This window comes from Ammospiza caudacuta, chromosome 11 (genome assembly GCF_027887145.1).
Source record: "Ammospiza caudacuta isolate bAmmCau1 chromosome 11, bAmmCau1.pri, whole genome shotgun sequence".
Classification (NCBI taxonomy): domain Eukaryota; kingdom Metazoa; phylum Chordata; class Aves; order Passeriformes; family Passerellidae; genus Ammospiza; species Ammospiza caudacuta.
The window spans coordinates 23,751,867-23,769,833 of NC_080603.1; the positions used below are offsets into that span (position 1 = coordinate 23,751,867).

The following is a 17,967-nucleotide window of genomic DNA, read 5'->3' on the forward strand; positions in this document are numbered from 1 at the left end:
AGAAGCAGCACAAAGGGACTCTGTCCATCCTTCAGCAGCACCCAGGTGGGATTGCCCAGTTCCCAGCTCATCCAGCACAGGATCTGCCCATCCCACAGGGCAGCCTCAAGCTCTGCTCCCCAGCCATCAAAGCTCCAGCAATGCTCCTGCCTGCTCTCCCTGTGCCCACTGGTGGCTGGACAACAAAACATTCCTGGTGTTTTTAAAGCAATGGTGCACACACAACCAGAACCACTGAGTCAGCTCCTTTCCCTCCAAACCAAGCTGCAAAGACAGGCCGTTTCCTTTTTAATTTGTTTTTTTTTCTCTTTTTTTCTTTTTTTTTTTTTTTTTTTTGGTTTTCTTTCCAAAGGAAAAATTTGGAGATGGGAGCTGAAGAAGAGAAAAATATAATCCTGGTATTCTTTTCCAGCAGGGGGTGGAACTAGATGATCTTTAAGATCCCTTCCAACCCAAACCATTCTATGATTCTCAACACCGACAAAGAAAATTATTTCTTTTTATCTAACTTGCTTTACTTGTCAGTGTAAATATGACACAGAGCTCATAAACAAAAAATTATACAGTTTTTTAAAAAATCATTCTAATACTCCATGTCATTTAATTTACCACCTCATTTCTCATTCAATTTAAACATATGTGCAAGTTTATCTTTCTCTGTGATATTCAGTCTTGTTATATCACTAACAGAGAAACAAAAAAGGAGTTTTCAGTTTTAATAGTTGAGGGAAAAAAAAAAAATCAGTGTAGGCTTTTACTAGTGGTTTCATCCAAAATTAACTGAATTATTAAGAGAATATTAAACTTAAGTACCTCAAACCAGAAACTAAAAGTTAAAACTATATAGTGAAACACTAGAATTACTAAAATATTCCTATCACTGACATGACCAGCTGACATCTGCCAGCTGTATCCACTTTTTTGGAGAGAAGTGCAAAAAAGTTTTTCTTCATCCAACTTTAGCCATGCATTTAACCCACTAGGAACCAGACTTCAGAAGTACTCAGACATTATATATATACATAAAACAGTAATTCTGTACAATTACACATTTCCCATTTTATAGCTTAACAAACATGCTGTATTTTCTTAATTCATGGTAACCCTACCATGCCATTCAAATACAGAGACTATCAAAATGATTTTTCAAAGTGCCATACCTCAGAATTTTATATTTTAAGCTATGATCACAATGTCAGTTAAGGCCTGTTCTATGTGATGAAAGAAAAATCCGCAAGTTGGCAAGAAGCTCAAAATGTGAAGGCTTAGGGTACTGAAGAAATTAATACATATTCCTTTAAAAAAAATATTCTTTTTCTTGAAAGCATTAATATCTGAAAAACAGCGAAGTCAAGCTTTCTCAGTTTCTAAATGGAAAAGCCCCACCTTTAAGCCTTTTATTAATGTTTCTTTCATATGTCCTAGACAGAAAAAAACAGATGAAAACTTGTGAATTTTTAACTTCCCAAGATTCCACTGTAACTGCAATTTTTTTTTAATTCACAAACCCAAAACCAAACAAAAAAACAACCCCTAATGTTTTCCAGCAGAGCAAGCAAGTGCTGGCTCTAACACTCCTTAGACTGATAATGAGCTGTTAAACAGACAATACTGAAAAGATCAGCTGACTTCACACAATGAAATTATGGGAAAAACTCATGCTGGTAAATCACTTTTGATACTCAATCATCAATCAGTTGTGGCAATTTTGAGCTCTGTCTTACAGACAAAAAGCTGCCTTTACTTTCCTCAGTTCAAGAATATTTAATTCTCACTGAAACCCAAACTATTTAAGACCTTGAAGAATGGAGGATATTTTTAATGTACTTTTATAACTGGATGTGCAATTGATAGCAAAATAAAGATACCCACATATGTTTTAACAGACAATGTTAAAAGGTGTAGAGTCCTTAAGACTGCATTAGAAATAGACAGAAACTGGTCACTCTAAATCAAGAGTTTAGTATTTTTCATCGTTTGAGAAAAACACCAGTACAAATCAATGCAGATTTTCATTGGCTAGGAAAATCTAAAAATGTCTATCTCTACTTATTTATATCTATGTATATGTTCATCTGGACCTGTCTGGGAAATACAAATCCAGAGAGAACACTTTTTCTCAGCACAAAAAAATTGTTCACAATCATTAAAACCAAAACACCCTGTTTGAAGGACACAGTCATGCTTCCTCTTCCAATTTCTATTTTCCTTTGCCATTTTTGGAAGATTTCAGGATCTGCAGCTTCAACTCCTTTATCATCATCTCCAGCTTTTCCCGGGCCTCTCGTTCCTGTCTCAGTTCATCCTGGAGCTCTTGTCTGTCTGCCTCTGCATGATCCAACCTCTGCCTCAGCTCTGCCAGCTGGGAAACACAAGAGACACAGAGTAAATTTTAGCAATCATCAAAGAGTCACAGGTGGTCACTCTATGATCCAAGTATTTCAGCCAACCAGAATTATGCGGTTGACAAATTATCATTTACCTGCTACACCATTAGCAAACAATGTCCATGTGCAAAGTTGCATAAACCTCATACTGTAATTAAAAAGTGAGAAAATCTAATTGTTAAATGAAGATAAGTTGTAGCTATATGAACTGTCACACCAGACTGTCAATAACACACAGAATCTGTTGGGAAAAATTGTGATGTTTGCATTGGATGTGACACAAATTCCAGAACAAACTGCATTTTTTCATTTCCCAGGTCCATTTCCCTTACCTTATTTCAAAGCCTGAATGTGTTTCTAGAAGAAACAAAACCACCAACACTGTTTTCTGATATTCCTTAGTATAAATGAAATATTTAGAAAATCTTGAACATAACCATCTGTGTGTGTATGTGCTCAAATATAAACCTGAGTCCACACAAATGTTTTTGTGATATATTTTGTGTTTAGACACAGAAGTTAAGTATTCTTTTCCACTTTGTAATACAACAAGGCTCAAACTTGCTAGAACTCACCAAAATTATTTACAGTGACATCTGGAAACATCTTTTCAAGTGTGGGAAAGTTCCTTATTGCCTATAGTATACTGCCAGCAGTTAAAACAGTGAGGAGACTGGAAAGCAGCATTGATTCGTGGGGCTAAAAGACCATTCAATTTATTTATGACTTATTATAATTTAATTCCATCTAAATTTATTACAATTTAATTCCATCTAAAAACCCATCTGCCTTTATAATGATAGGTGTGCATCAGTACCTGATGTACATTATCACTAAGCATCCATCTCACTGAGAATTAGGAACACAACTCATTTGAAGGAAAGAGCAGGAACATACAGGGTATTAATGGTGTTCACAGAACGTACTGGGTGAAGGGATGGCTGTGCTGGCTTTAGAGAAACACCACATTTCATCCCCACTTCAATAATCAGAAATATTTCAGCAGTTTTTGGCCAACAACAGGCTGTTAATGCTCTAAGTGCTGACTGCACAAGTGCTGCAGTGAAGTGCTGCAGTGCAACAGTGCCCACTGCCTGCATGCTGCAACACGTCTGGCTTTGATTTCCAGCTCCCAGGAAAGGCTCCAGGACTGGTTATTCTGCCTTACCATGACTGACAGGGTGAAGCAAGTGTTTCAATAAAGAAGTCAAAAAAGGGGACAAGACAGTGCGTATTCAGACAGGTCCACAAAGGAGAAGAGACTTTTAAGCAAGCTGCAAATACCAAATTCTTAATTCTGTTTAATGTACAAGGATTCCTCCTAGTCCACAGTTCTCAGACAGGAAAGGCAGCCTGGGCAACTGCTTCAAGAACACATCAGATTAAGGCTTTTTAAAATGCTGTATCCACAGCTTGGGGAAGTTCTCTGTTCCCAAGACCTCTGTTTAACTCTGGTGCTTCTTGGAACCAGAATCTACAGCAAGATGTGATAAATGGAAAAAAAAGGTTGAAATTATACGTCATGAATAGATCCACCACAGAGGTAATAATAACAGAGTAAACTTTTACACAAGGAATGTATGTAGTTTTCAGATCTAACTTCAAAAGGAACACACAACCAACCTCCTTGGGGAACAATCCACATTTTCACCCTCCAAAGGGAGTGAGCTGCACAAGCCCTATGAAACATGCTGTACATGATGATCTCCATAAATTAGAACATGTTGTTACTTGCACTAACAGGGCTTGTACCAGATGTTTAGTAAATCAGGCCTTAGTCAGAGAGGATTATTTCTGGCAGCAAAGGCCAGGAATCAGTGGAGTGGGATGTCATGAAATTAAATTCATGAGAAGGATTTACGATCAGAGTCTCTGCCCTACTCACCAAAAATACCAAAACCTGTCTCTCAAGTAGTGCCTGTTTCTCAGTTTGAGTCAGTCTGAACAGGAAATATACACAGCTGTGAACAAAGGACCACAGAGCTTTACTGAGCTCAAGTTTTAGATTTTGCTCACTTTAAAAATGAGCTTGTTAAGATTAGTTTGCTGTGATACAGGGCAAAATTTAAAAAATTAATCATAACTACAGCTGATTTTTAAAAGGGGCATTCCAAGGTTCCCTTTGTCATTAACTATATTTTTACCCATTGGAATAACCTCCAACATAAAAAAGCTATAGTAAAAGCCAAAAGGAAAGTGAGAGGAAGAAATAGCTCCATAGGTTTTGACATATGAATCCAAAGGCTAGAATGAGAGACACCAATATGATTTTCATTTCCAAGAAAACTCTTGGCCAAATGTTTTGGCAGAGCCCAGAAGGGAATCATCAGATACTGCAGGAATTTCTACCACCAAGTAACATGAGGAGCAGCAAGGTATGCTGCAAATCTGACAAAAAGAAGGTTCAGAGGTTTGGATTTTTTTTTTAATATAAAATAATAATAATAATGTTTAAGTCTGTGTCACAGGCAAGCCCACATACATTAAAAACAGAATTTGTTTTAAATGAGGATGTAAGAGACCTCATGTTTAAGTTTAATGTTTCATCAATAATGTCATATGTTTCTGTAAATCACATTCTGCCTTGGTTTCAATCAAGGAACAGGAAAATAAATATTGCTGTCACTGACCTATTTTGGTATCTGTCTGTGGTGTCAGAACAAACAGAGAAAACGAAACCCTAAGGTGGCTGAACAACACCTTCACAATTTCCTGATACACCAAACATGTTTTGTTTGAAACAAACCTTCCCTTCTCACCTGTGCTGCATATTCAGCTTCTTTATCTTTTTCCAAATTGGAGTCACAGCTACATTTTTGCTTCATCACTTGGTCCAGTTTCTTCTCCAAGTCTCTCTGCTCAAAATAAAATTCTTCCATTCTTTGTGCATGCTCTGCTTGCAAACATTCGAGTTCTTTTTGTAAATTCTGCTGCTCTTCAGTCAGTTCCTTCATAGCTTTAGAATTGCTTAACATTTCCACTTCCTGTAAAGAAAGATCAAGATCACATACTCCTTCCTTCAAACACCAGAAAAGTAAACAAAATCAATTTAAAAGTGTTTCTGGAACCAATGAGGACAAAAAGACCATTTGTAACTACCAAGAACAACAGCCTGATAATGGTATTTATCTACTTATCAATGACAGCATGGAATTCTGTAACATGCATTCTAATTTTTAAGAAATTACTTTTACGTCCAAGTACATGGAGCTTTCAGAAACAAATTTACATTTCCAGCAGTGAACCTCAGGAAGCAGAAGCACTGATTCACTAGAATATACTTTGAAGATGCAAGAAGCGTAGCACCAGAAAACAAAATCAAGTGTTTGATTTCTTTGTCCACTGACATTTTGATATTTTTAAACTTGCATTTTTTTAAACTTATCTACAAGCTTTACCTCCAACAGCAGAACAACTTTGAAGTAGCAGCTCTAGGACCCTACCTGAGCTCCTAGATTCTGAGATTAACATTTAAATTAAAATAAATTAAAATATTAGGTCTGTTCCATGGATGCAAGAAGCAAAGACAGTATTTCACTGAATTCAGAAAACAGAAATGTCACAAATGAACACCAGCTTTTAAAATAATCCATTATTAAAGAAAAGACTAAAAATAAAATCCCTAAAAGCATGGCTTAGCACATGGGAATAGGAAAGTGGTATTCTTTTTTGTACAAGGCAGTGATAAGACCATTCCTAGAATACTGATATCTGCATCTTTAAAAACCTGAAAACTGAGAAATTTTAGAGGATACAGCAAAAGCAGGAACTGCTTGGACCCAGCAGCTGCAAACTGAAGAGGCACCACTTATTAGTGGGCTCAAAACTCATGAGCATAAGGCACACTGAAGATTTGGTGTCTGGATTTAAGCTGAGGGAAAGATGATCAGTGTGCTCTGGTGTTTCTAAATGATGCAATGTGTGATGGTGACAGAGGAGCCAGCCCACAGCCCACAGCAGCTCCCTGCTGCCCAGGGGAAATGCAGCCAGACTGCCACGGTACCATTTGGAGCTGCTGCTTCCTCCGCAAAATCGTGTTCAGCTTCTCCTGCTGCTTGATGTAGGTCTTCATGACTTCTTCCATGATCCTGCCCTTGTCATCCTCACAGCTGATGTCCTTCATGAGCGTGGGGGACAAGGTTCGTGCATCAGCACCTCCCTCAGCACGGCCAGGGTCCCTGGGGGGTTTGGAAGAAACGCGCTCGGACTTTGCACCTCTCACAGGACGAGCTGACACGGGAGGATCTACACGGGAGAAAACAGAGAACAATGATCACAGAAAGTTCAAATTCCAGAGTGAAACAAATGCAAAGAAAACTTAGATTACAAAAAGGTGGAGGGAATTTTTGGAAACCTGAAGTGACATCACAAAATTCTAGTTCGGTGTAAAGCTTTCCAAAATTCCGTGGTATAAAAATCAAAGCCCTCAATATAATTCTCACTACTCACCTAAACGTTTATTTGGCTGCTCCACCCCAGTTTTCAAGTCAATTTTTTCCTGTTCTTCAAGAGAAACCTCTGGATAGGAGGCAGCTTTTTTGTGCTTTCCACTACTGAGCTTCTTCTCTGAGTGCCCAGGTGAGGATTTATTAACTTCTGAAGCTTTTACTGATGTTTTTGCAACATCCTTATATTGAGATGCAAGAGACACATTCGGGGCAACCACTTTGTCACACATATAAAGGTAGTAACTGAAAAAACAGCAGAAGAGTAAAATTCAGAGGTAAGACAATAAAAGATGGCTGGTTGAGAGCAGGAAGTTTAATTTAACATGAGTTCAAACTGTGAAAGCATCAATGAAAAATAAGCATGTCCTTTTAAAATTCTTCCTATGCAAAAGGAAAGGCTAATGACCCACTTAATCTTTACTGAGTAGATTATCTAGATAAGGTTTTGAGGCTATCAAAAAGTAGATTTTTCAAAATGGCTTATTTTAAAAAAATTACAGTAAATCATATGAAGGCTTCATTTAAATGCAAAGAGTGAAATTAGGATGTCACTGAATCCAGACTCTCCAGCATTTTCATAATCCTTACATTATGAGGATGGGAGGTGATCAGTGAAGTGGGAATGGGAACCTCACTTAAGTAACAAAGCTGTGTTCTGACAGTCCTGGGGCACATTTGAGACCAATGCTGGACCTTCCTTCCCAGGTACACTGAGCTGCCCATTTGGATTTTCACAGCTCCTGGACTCCTGGGAGCAGCCCTGTGTCCCACCTTCCCCTCAGCCTAGTGCAGAGGGAAGGGAGCCCCAGGTGTGCTCAGGGCAGGGCCAAGATCACCAGTGTCACTGGAGCTCCAGTTGATGTCTTCAACACTTCCCTTTCTCCTGGCTCTGGAGGAAGGCACTGGCAGAAACAGAACATGAGGGCCCAGCACAGAATCTCCTCCACTCCCCTCTGCATGGGAACCAGTGTGATGTGTGTGCACCAAAAAGGGTCTGCCCTGACCCAAATTCAGGACCTGTGCATGGGAACTCCCCTCCACTCCCCTCTGCATGGGAACCAGTGTGATGTGTGTCTGCCCTGACCCAAATTCAGGACCTGTGCAACCACAGGGTGAGGGCAAGAGGAGTATCAAGAAAAACAATTTCCCTCACTGCTGCAGGTCACAAATTGGGTAAGGAGTCAAGGAAATGCACTTAATTTCTAAAACCAGGAAACCATCCCACAAACAATTCAGCTGCAACCCTTGTTCCACTGTGGGAGAAAGCCTTCAAACACCTCTTGTAAGTCTCTTCTGGAAGGAAATTAAGTGGTCCTCATGGTAAATAGGCCCTGTGCAGCTTTCCACATGCATGCATTGTATTACCACATGAAAGATCAAAAGTTACCTCTCTCATTTCTAGTAAGAAAGGGGAAATTTTAATTACATTTCAATTGTATTGCCTGCTGAAGAACACCCACAGGTCACAGCTTGAGTCTTATACCTAAAACCACTCATAAGCAGTTCATTAGTATTTATATTAAGAAGTGCATAAAAATTTAGGGTTAAATTATTCCTGTGTGATACCTGAAGAGTTTTCCTCATAGTTCAGATTGCAAATACATTTTTTTCAGTTTGAATTATACCTAAATAGCCAAAAGTATTTGAACACTTGACAGTGCTTACAGCTCTACATAGAAACTCAGTTACCTGGGGTGGAAAAAGGAAGGTGGTTGAGGATCAGTTTCTGCTTCTTGCTTTATAACTGGATACCACTGTGATAATTCCAGGTTCTGCTGTGGCTCTGCCTAAAGGAATTAAAATAAACTGGTAATCGAAACATGGATACAAGTTATTTACATGTTCGTAATCACTCCTCAGAGAAATGGCATTTACACCATTAATACAGGTACACCAGAGAAAGTGGGGCACTGGGAAATGGGGTGTCTTTGGCAAAGGTGCAGGGTGATGCAAGCCACAGAATTCTTTGATCTCAAATTTACCACTGTGGGCAAAAGAGCAATGAAATTAAAGAAAAACATCTTTACAGACCTATCTAAAAGCTCTGCTGAGTTTCCAAAACTCTACTAAACAAGCCTGGGAGAAACAGAAAGCAGAAACTAGGATTCCCAAAAGGTTGTAGGAGCCTTTTGTAATAATGTGTCTATATAAAGTAAGCAACTGCCAGATACTTTATTTCAAAATTAAATGGAACAGTGTACTGGTGTACCAGGGACAGAACTTTCTTCAGTCATCACAAATTTTTATTACACAAGTAGGCACAGCTGCTCCCAGTAGCATGAAAATGCCATTCCCTTTGCAGTAGCAAACAAAATTTACTCAGGTGCATCAGAATACATAATCTTAAAAACTTCTGTGTATTTGGCATTTGGAAAGCAATTCTTGTTCTGTGTGTCTTGAGAAATGTTTTTGGAACTACTCTTTACTTAAAATTCCTGGTGATACTGGTGCTCCCCTGCAAAGTTGCTCTTAATTTCAAGTGAAAGGTGTCTCACCATATATTTACAATATTCTCAGAGCTAAGAAATGGACTGACAATTTCACTGTACTAGAACAGCCTTGGGCCATGGGGTTTTGGGTAGGGTGTGGTTGGCTGAGCCCAGGCAGCTGCCAGGCACCCACAGAGCTGCTCCCTCAGCACCATCCCCAGGGCATGGAAGGGAAAAGAGCAAGAAAGCTCCTGGATGAAGATAAAGCTGGTTTAAGAGGTGAAGGAAAGAGAAAAACACAAGTGAAGCAAAGGGCATGGCTCAGTCCACCCTGGATGCCAAACTCTCTTTCTCCTCCTTTTATTGCAGTAGCCAGAACGTTGGCATGTTAGCCACAGTTTTAGCCACAAATCCAAAGCCCAGCACCACACAGGCTGCTACAAAATAAGTCAACACCATTCCAGCCAGACCCTGTACCTTCCACAAGCTGCTCAATTATAAAACAGCTCATAAAGTTAAATAATCCTGTATTGACACCTTTATGTAGCATTCTAATATCTCCACAACTTCTTATGTGCTACGCAATCAGAGAAGTTTGTATTTTCACACCCTGGAATAAACCTTTAGAGAACTTCATCCCTGGCAGTGCCACAGGTGTGAGCTGAGCCATGCTCTGCACAATCCAACAGCCCCAGCCCTGGCAGGGACCAAACCCCACCTGCCCCATCCTGGCCAGAGCTCCCACCCCAGGAAACTCAGCTCCCACAGTGAAACTGAAATTCAACCCCTGCAGTTCCTCAAATCACTTCCATAGACAGAAAGGAGGGAGGGAACAAGGAAGAGTTGTAAAGTCATAAAAAGGCTTTAAATAAAAAAGATTTGAATAATCTCTAGAAAAACGGCCTCACCCTGACACTTGCCAAGTTTTTTCTACTTACTCAGATCATTCCAATAATTTAAATAATCACATCTAATCTACTTATACTGCAGCTAGTATGCAGTGATCTGATTTTAGCTTCAGATCACATTTGTCCATATTTCAGGACTCACATTTTAATGTGCTTATATATTTACATCTGAAATTATCAGGTCATCTCTATTTCAAATTACTAGGTCAGATTTTTTTTTTACCTATTTCAAGTGGAAACTGAATTTACTGTCTACCCGTTAGGTGAATCTTGCAAATGAATTTCATAGCATGCAATCAAATTCTTTACTTAGGAAAGAAAATGAAATGTTACCATAAATAAATGAAGTCTTTTTCTAACAGGATTCTTCCCCTCACCATTCAGGTAAACGAAATAAGGCATCTATTTATATATATATATATATATGTGTCTATTTTATTACCCAACAATTTGTTTATTTTAGATGCTCTTAAATAATTCTATAAACACAATAAGTTGAATTTCTTCTACTCCAACTGTTAAAAAGGGTTACATGAAAAATTACTTATTTTTCTTAAAGGTTAGTTGGACAATGCCATTCTTTAAGGAAAAAAAAAAATATAAGTAAGTAATTATTTCAGTGTAATCATTAAGCCAGTAGTTTTAGCAGAGATTGGATTTATAAAACTGTGACCAGCTCAAGGAATCAGCCTGAGAAGGAAAGCAAAGTTTTAGTGCAGAGATGATGAGAAACTGTCGCAAAGTCAAAGGGAACAAGGATCTGTCAGAGCAGGAATCAGCAGACTCGGTGACAGCTGTTCCATGAAGAGCAGGTGGATGTTGCACTGCAGCCTAGAACTCCACAGAAAATTGTGACAATCAAGCACACAGCTTACAGCTTCACAAAGAACAGAAAGGAATTAATCTCAAGAGTACTTTGCTCTTAAAATATTGAAACAAAAGCGTATTTGCACTGTGAGGTGAATAAACTCAGAGGGAAATGCTAAGGAGAAAGGCAAAGCATGGCATCCAGGATGCTCCAAGGACTATGGGATTTAATTAATTCATTATTACTAGATGGGCAAAGACCTAGCCAAGGGCAACTGCTCTTCCTGGGTCCTCCAAGACAAGCACAAAGGATGTGTCAGCACTTCTGAGGACTGACTCAGCAAAGGCGTTGAGGAGGTGACAGAGCAGCAAACAGAACAGCCTGCAATAAACTCCCCTAGGAGTGCAAGGAAAGGGAACGTCTACGTGTTGTACCTGATACCTGAAATGAGGAAAAGAAGTGGTGGCTGCTCCATCCCTGGAGCTGCTCAAGGCCAGGCTGGATGGAGCTGTGAGCAATGTGGTCTGTGGAAGGTGTCCCTGTGCAGGCCAGGGGCGTGGGGTGAGATGAACTTTAAGGTCCCTTCTAACCTAAACCACTCTGTGATTCTCTGAAGCAGCCTAAGCTCTCCCAGGACAAGGAAAGGGAAACTGTACTCCAGCACTGCCTTCTTAAACGTTTTTACTCTTTTCTACTTCCCAGATGAATATCCACAGGACGAAAAAAACCTAAAACCTCCCTCACCACTGTACTGTGCTGAGGTTTTCACAGCTTCTGACTCTGTTTTCACACGTCTGCAACAGAAGACTGCAGAAAGTTTTACAATTTAATTTGTACCAGTTGAGTCCAAATTACTGCCACTGCTCATTTCAGCTGGGTTTTTTTCATCTTTGCAGTGAAACTGAAAGATCTCATTGTCTGAAATCTGCAGCTGTGGGAAGGAAAGCAGCATTTACAGGTGTGAACATGGAAGAGTATTTCCACTGCTGCATCCACCATGCTGTAGTTTCTTTCTTACACTGGCACTGCAAGAATAAAGACTGACATATCTTTATCAGTTGAAAAGCAAAGTCTCTTTGCTAGGAGACTGCATCTTCAAATAATTCAGCATGTGGAAGCCTGCCATACTGCAGACTTCCATGGGAATCTGCTGGTAAAATCTCTTCCTGCAGACTGGCACCACTGTGACAATACCTGTTACTACAGTCAGCCTTCCTGCAACACCAACTTTTCAGAGATTTGTGCAGAAAGGTGTCAGCTCATAGCACCCCTTTTTGGGCTCAACCATCTGCGCTGCTCCTGCTGCTATTTTGAAATCCACCACAAAACATCCAACAGGCAACATGGATTTATCAAACCAGCAGCCATCAAACAGACATAGACACACTGAATACACTGAAAAGAACTGTCATGGAGCAGAAACCATTAAAAGCCTATTAAAGTTTATACCCCAAAATTGTGTTTTCCATGAATGAGAACATCTATGATATTAATGTTTCTCTGCTGCTTGTCCTATTATTTAAAGTAGAAGCTCTCCAAGGGACAAATAAGCTCTGTATTTTGGAACCACAGCACAGACTTGCAGCAGTATTTTAGGAAAAAATAAGATGTCTATTATTAACTATTGTCAAGATACCGGCCCACAGCTCATTACTTGGGCTGCTTAAAACCCCCTCTTTTTGGCATATTTCACTGCACAAGTGGTTTAAACAGAAAGCTCTTGCTGAACAAGCAGGCTTTGGGCTTCTAAATAGCCATTTAGCAAAGCACCAATACCCTGCACACAAGTCATGAGATGGGTGGCCAGCAAGCCAGGTTGCCATCCAACCCACGTGTGCATGCTGGAGTACAAATAACAAATGAGGAATTCCTTTGTAACACTTGATTTTCAAGCTCCTTTCTGCTTTGCTCAGCTGCTGCAGCACACACTGTATAAAACCTACTCAAAGGTCAAATGGGAGAACAAGAATTTTCACAATAGCCTGAATTTTCCAGAGTCTGTACACCTTAGGACAGAACAAGAACCAACCAAGCCAATCCAGCTCGAATGGTTACTTGCAGCCCAAAGAGGAAAGAAATTACCACCCCTCTTATTGAGAAATGTTATTTCCATGGTGAAGCTCTCACAAATTTAACTTAGGCTTGATGTGACAAGTATTCCCACTTAGAAAAGCCAAGTAATGTGCTTCTAAAACAAGTACTTATGTGTGAGCAGAGAGAGATCTGGGAGTTTTACACCAGGTGAACTTACTTTGGACCGAGTCCTTTTCTGATTTTTCTCGCTGAATTTCTCCTTCATTTCCTCCAGGAGATGCTTCAGCTCTCTCTCCTCCGACGTGCCCAGGTATTTTTGGTTAATGTGCAGGTAGCAGTGCCACTTGGCCGACTCAAAGCCCCAGTGGCAGGTCCTCTTGTCCGGGGATCTGTGTGAATGCATCACGAAGGTCTGGGGCGAGAACATCCCGTAGCATTCCAAGCACTGGATACACGGGTCATCGGGGGCAAGGTAGAACTGAGGTGCAAACAGCCCCTGGCACTTGCCCAGGCATTCGTGCTCCACCTCGAAGGCACTGCCAGTCTCTTTCAGCTGGGCCAAGGTGTTCTTGCCAGGGAGGAAGCTGCCGCTTTGGGGGAAAGTGCGAGGGCGCAGTAAAGCGTTGCATAGTCTCTGGGCGTCTGTCAGCGTGATGAGCCCGCAGGACGGAGCGTTGAACGGAAGAATTCCCAAAACCTTCAGGATGTGAAGCTGGTCAGAAGTGCACCTGGAGCAGTAGATGTAGAGCTCGTCACACACCGTGTTGATCTGCTGCAAGGAGAAGTCTCGGAGAACCGAATTCAACACTTGAGGCAAGCAAAGTCTTTTTTCTCCTCCGACTTTGAAGCAAGAGATGGATTCCCCCTCCAGCAGGGTCTGTGTGAGTTCTGTGGAGCTGTCTGGAGGGATGAGCAGCGGCCCAGAGAGGACTTGTGGTGATGGGAGAGGCAGGAAGACAGTGGGTGACATACTTTCCTGGGAATACCGAGCTGAAAAAGCTGCAGGTCCACCCAGCGAGCTCTGGCTGCTTAGGTGGAACTGTGCCAACGTGTGCTTCAAACCTGGATTTAAACTCAAAGGCTCAGATAGTGAAGCACTGCTTGGCTTGTTGCTTTCCCCATCAGCCTCCACCGGAGTTTCATCATAGTCATCCAGGTTTTCCTTCTTTATTGTTGGCAATTTATTTATTACTACCTGTACTTTGTTATTTACATGCATTTCTGTCATTGCTTTTTTCAGTGGAGGACTCCCATCCTCTTGGATCCTGCTCCTTTTTTGGTCTGAGACCAGACCTAGAGGGAAGTTTATCTGTGGGCTTTCCATTGCTTAACACTGGGCTTTAATTAAGCCAGTCCTGAATGTGCATTTTCTTGCTTTTTCATATAAAAAATAGTTTTGTGATCTTGGATTACCTCAGGTACACCAAGCTGCACGCTCCTTTCATTAAAACATTACTTCTTCAGCATCCAACAGTAAAAACTGTAACCCATTTTGCATGTAATACCATAAAATTACTAATGGAGAGGTTACACTATATTCTTAGTTATTTGTTCAACTTTATAATATAAAAACCCCAATGTAATATGTATACAAAAGGTTTTCTTCATAGACCAGCCACTACTTTACACAGTAGTCTTGTCCAGCAATTTAGTAAAAAACGATGCACTGATGCGTGCTCATCCTCAATCGTTTTTTTTTCCTTTAAAAAATATACTGTCTTTTCAAATAAGTCTCTATTTAAATATTAAAATAGAAAAATGGGCTCAGTTAGAAGAATGTCAATCTTAACGAAACTGATCCAAAACGTAGTTTAAGTTGTGTGAAAATTTTATTCAGCACTTTCAGCTCCCAGAGATCAAACACAATCTTGAGGGCTTGCTTTATTGTGCTGCCAGCTTTATGATTTCACCACCACCACCGTGACAGCTACTATGGCAGTTCACAAATAAATCCTGAAATTAAAGGCTGATCCAGAGCGACGGCAAAAACGAAACGTCCCTAGAGAGTCACCTTTCGCACAGATGTCACTGGCGTGTGTCAGAATTTTCCCAGCCCAAGTTATTAGTAATAGAGGTGAGATCCAGGCCATGGGCTGAATGCATGCTGTGTGCTAGCACAGAGTTCTGCCCGTCCTTCCTGATAACCTGTGAAAGAGAGAGAGGCCATCACAAGCAATCCCAGAGTCTGCTCTGTACCTAAAGGGGCTTCAAGAGAGCTGGAGAGGGACTTCTGACAAGGGCAGAAGTGTGACAAGAGTCACAGGACAAGGGAGAATGGCTTTAAACGGAGAGAGGGAAGGTTTTGATTTGATACAAGGAAGAAATTATTCTCTGTGACAGCAGTGAGGCACTGGCACAGGTAGCCCAGGGAAGCTGCGGCTGCCCCATCCCTGGAAGGGTCCAAGGCCAGGTTGGACAGGGCTGGGAGCAGCCTGGGACAGTGGAAGGCGTCCCTGCCCATGGCGGGGGGGGGGTCGGAAGCAGATGAGCTTTAAAGGCCCCCCTGCACCCATCGGGGATTCCCTGCCAGAGGCAGGGTGCGCTCCCCGGTAACTCGCGGAACACCGGGACGAGCCCCGACCGACGGGCGACACCGGCGGGGGAGGGGGCGGTCCTGGAGCGGCTCTCCCGGCGTGCACGCCCCAAAGGACGGGCGCTCCGGCGAGCCGCGGGCCGGGCACCGGCCCCCGCATCCCGGGCACCGACCCCTGGCCCCGCAGCCCCTCCCGGGACGCCGCACGCCGCCGCTCCCTCCCGCGCCGTGACTCACCCCGGCCCCGCCGGCACCGCTCCGGGCACGGCTCAGCCCTTCCCCCTCCCGCCGCCGGGCTCGCCCCTCCGCCCTGCCCGGCTCCCCGCTGGCCCCGGCCGTACCGCGCCGCTCCGCCGCCCCCGTGTCCCTGCCCCCCTCCCATCGCCGGTACCCCGCTCCCCCTCTGCCCGCCGCCCCCGCGCCGCCTCTCCGCAGCCGCCGCTCCCTCCCATCCCATCCCATCCCAACCCATCCCCCGGCGGGCGCTCCCGCCCTTCCCCCCCGGCTCCGCCGCCCCGCTCCCCGCCGTTCGCAGTAAGTTCCCCGGCTGCTCACCCGGCGCCGCGGGGGCTCCGGCGGCCGCGGGGAGCGGAACAGGCGCCGCGCTCGCGCCGCCCACCCGTGACCTCACTGCGGAGACCGAGACGGCGGCGGCGGCGGCGCGCGGGCACGAACCCGCCGGCGGCGCGCGCCGGCCCCGCCCACTGTCTGGGGCAGCGGCGGGAGTGCCCGCCCGCCCCTCCCCCGCCCGCCGCCGCCTCAGCGCCGGGAAACCCGGCCCGGCCTCCCCCCCCGCCACTCCGCCGCCCGCGGGGAAAGAGCAGGAAGATAAATTAAAAATAAAATAAATAAATAGATATGTGTAATATACATTTAAAAGTGAATATATATGGAAAAGTGTTGTTTCTGCCCGGATTCCCCTCAGCCCGCCCGGTCAGAGCCTGCCCCGCGCCGCCCTGTCGCCGCTCCCCCGTCGGCGGCCGAGAGGGGCCGGCTGAGGGACGGGGACGGAGCGGCAGCTGGGGCGGGGGAAGGAGAGCGGCCATGGAAGAAGGGGAAAAGCCGGGCTGGAGGAGGGCCAGGCGCTGTCGGGGAGCTGTCGGGCGTGTCGCTCGCCTGAGGCGCAACGGCGGCGGCGGGCAGAGGCCGCCAGCCAGGGGCTCTCCGTGACTGTCCCTCAGTGACTGTCCCGCAGCGGGGCTCCCTCAAAGAGGATCCCTCGCTGACTGTCCCTCAAAGAAGGTCCCTCAGTGAGAGTCCTTGAGGGACTATCCCTCAAAGAGCGTTCCTCGGCAAGGGTCTCACGGTGACTGTCCCCACGAGGGTGGTCTGTGCTCTGGCACCCCACTGCTGGGGACAGGGAGACACGGGGAAGGCGGGACAGTGTGAGGGCGCCTGTCCCCGCAGCACTGTCACAGACTGCTCCCTCCAGCCACGGAGATGCTGAAGCGCAGGAGATGTTTTGGGAAGCGAAATGATCAAACCGCGGAGAGGCGGGGAAGATGCTCTTCAGGGACAGCTTAGTCGCTGTACAACTCGTTCATGTATTACAAGTTTCTTCTGCCTGCAAGAAGCCCAAAGCTTTTCAGTTTACATCTTCGTGAAGACAGCGCTTCAGTTGGGATTACGGCGCAATCCAATTTGCCGTTTCCTTTCATCCCACACAGTTACATATTTTGATGGGAGCACAAAAGCACAGCGCATGAAAATGGGGCGGTTGTACAAGCACCAGGCACCGCTTAGCACCGGCCAGCGCTGCCCTAAAGCCGTCCCAGGAGGATTATGGCAAAGCCGCACAACCCGCCTCGCTGCTGAGCTGCTGAGAGGCCTTTGGTGCTCTTTAATCCTTGATTTCGCACCTTTGATATGCTCAGGTTTCCTCTGGGCTGCCTCGCTGATGGAGAGGCCCTTGAGCATCACTGCAAAGCTGCTTCACGAGTCACCTCTTAACTCGTCACATCAGTTGCACTATCTGCAGCAATATCTACAATTTCTTTGGATCTGAGTGATCTTTAAGGCCTCTGCCAACCTCTTCCAAACCACCAAGGTTTTATAGAAAAGGAAACATTTTTGCAAAGAATACTAACACCCACTGCTTATTTATTAAGCAGATATAAGGGCTGCTTAAAAGCCACAATAATGTGGCAGAATTAAACAAGAATTCTAAATCCACCAGCTTTTGGAGCAGATTGTGAAAGATATGAACCTATGAGGGAATCGTCTAGACATTACAGACATTCCTGTCTGCTTCACCCTCTTGGACTTTATGACCTGATCAAAAAAAAAAAAAAAAAAGGCTTCAAATACCAATCAATGAAATGCACTATGTCATAATCCCTTTCAAATTTACTGAAGAAAATGTAACATCTAACATTGGAGCTGGACTGATGAATGTCTGTGAGGAAGGCAACATATGTAGG

At 43.7% G+C, this 17,967-nt stretch overlaps 1 protein-coding gene across 1 annotated transcript; it reads right to left on the minus strand.

Annotated features, from left to right (window-relative positions):
- Positions 1 to 285: 285 nt before the first annotated feature.
- SKIL (SKI like proto-oncogene) lies at positions 286 to 14,633 on the minus strand. The gene is made up of 6 exons (XM_058812105.1): positions 13,232 to 14,633; positions 8,525 to 8,622; positions 6,837 to 7,078; positions 6,391 to 6,632; positions 5,147 to 5,371; positions 286 to 2,362 (listed from the first exon to the last, which is right to left on the minus strand). The coding sequence occupies exons 1-6, from the start codon at positions 14,336 to 14,338 to the stop codon at positions 2,201 to 2,203; spliced, it is 2,076 nt and encodes a 691-aa protein (XP_058668088.1). The 5' UTR covers positions 14,339 to 14,633; the 3' UTR covers positions 286 to 2,200.
- Positions 14,634 to 17,967: the final 3,334 nt, after the last annotated feature.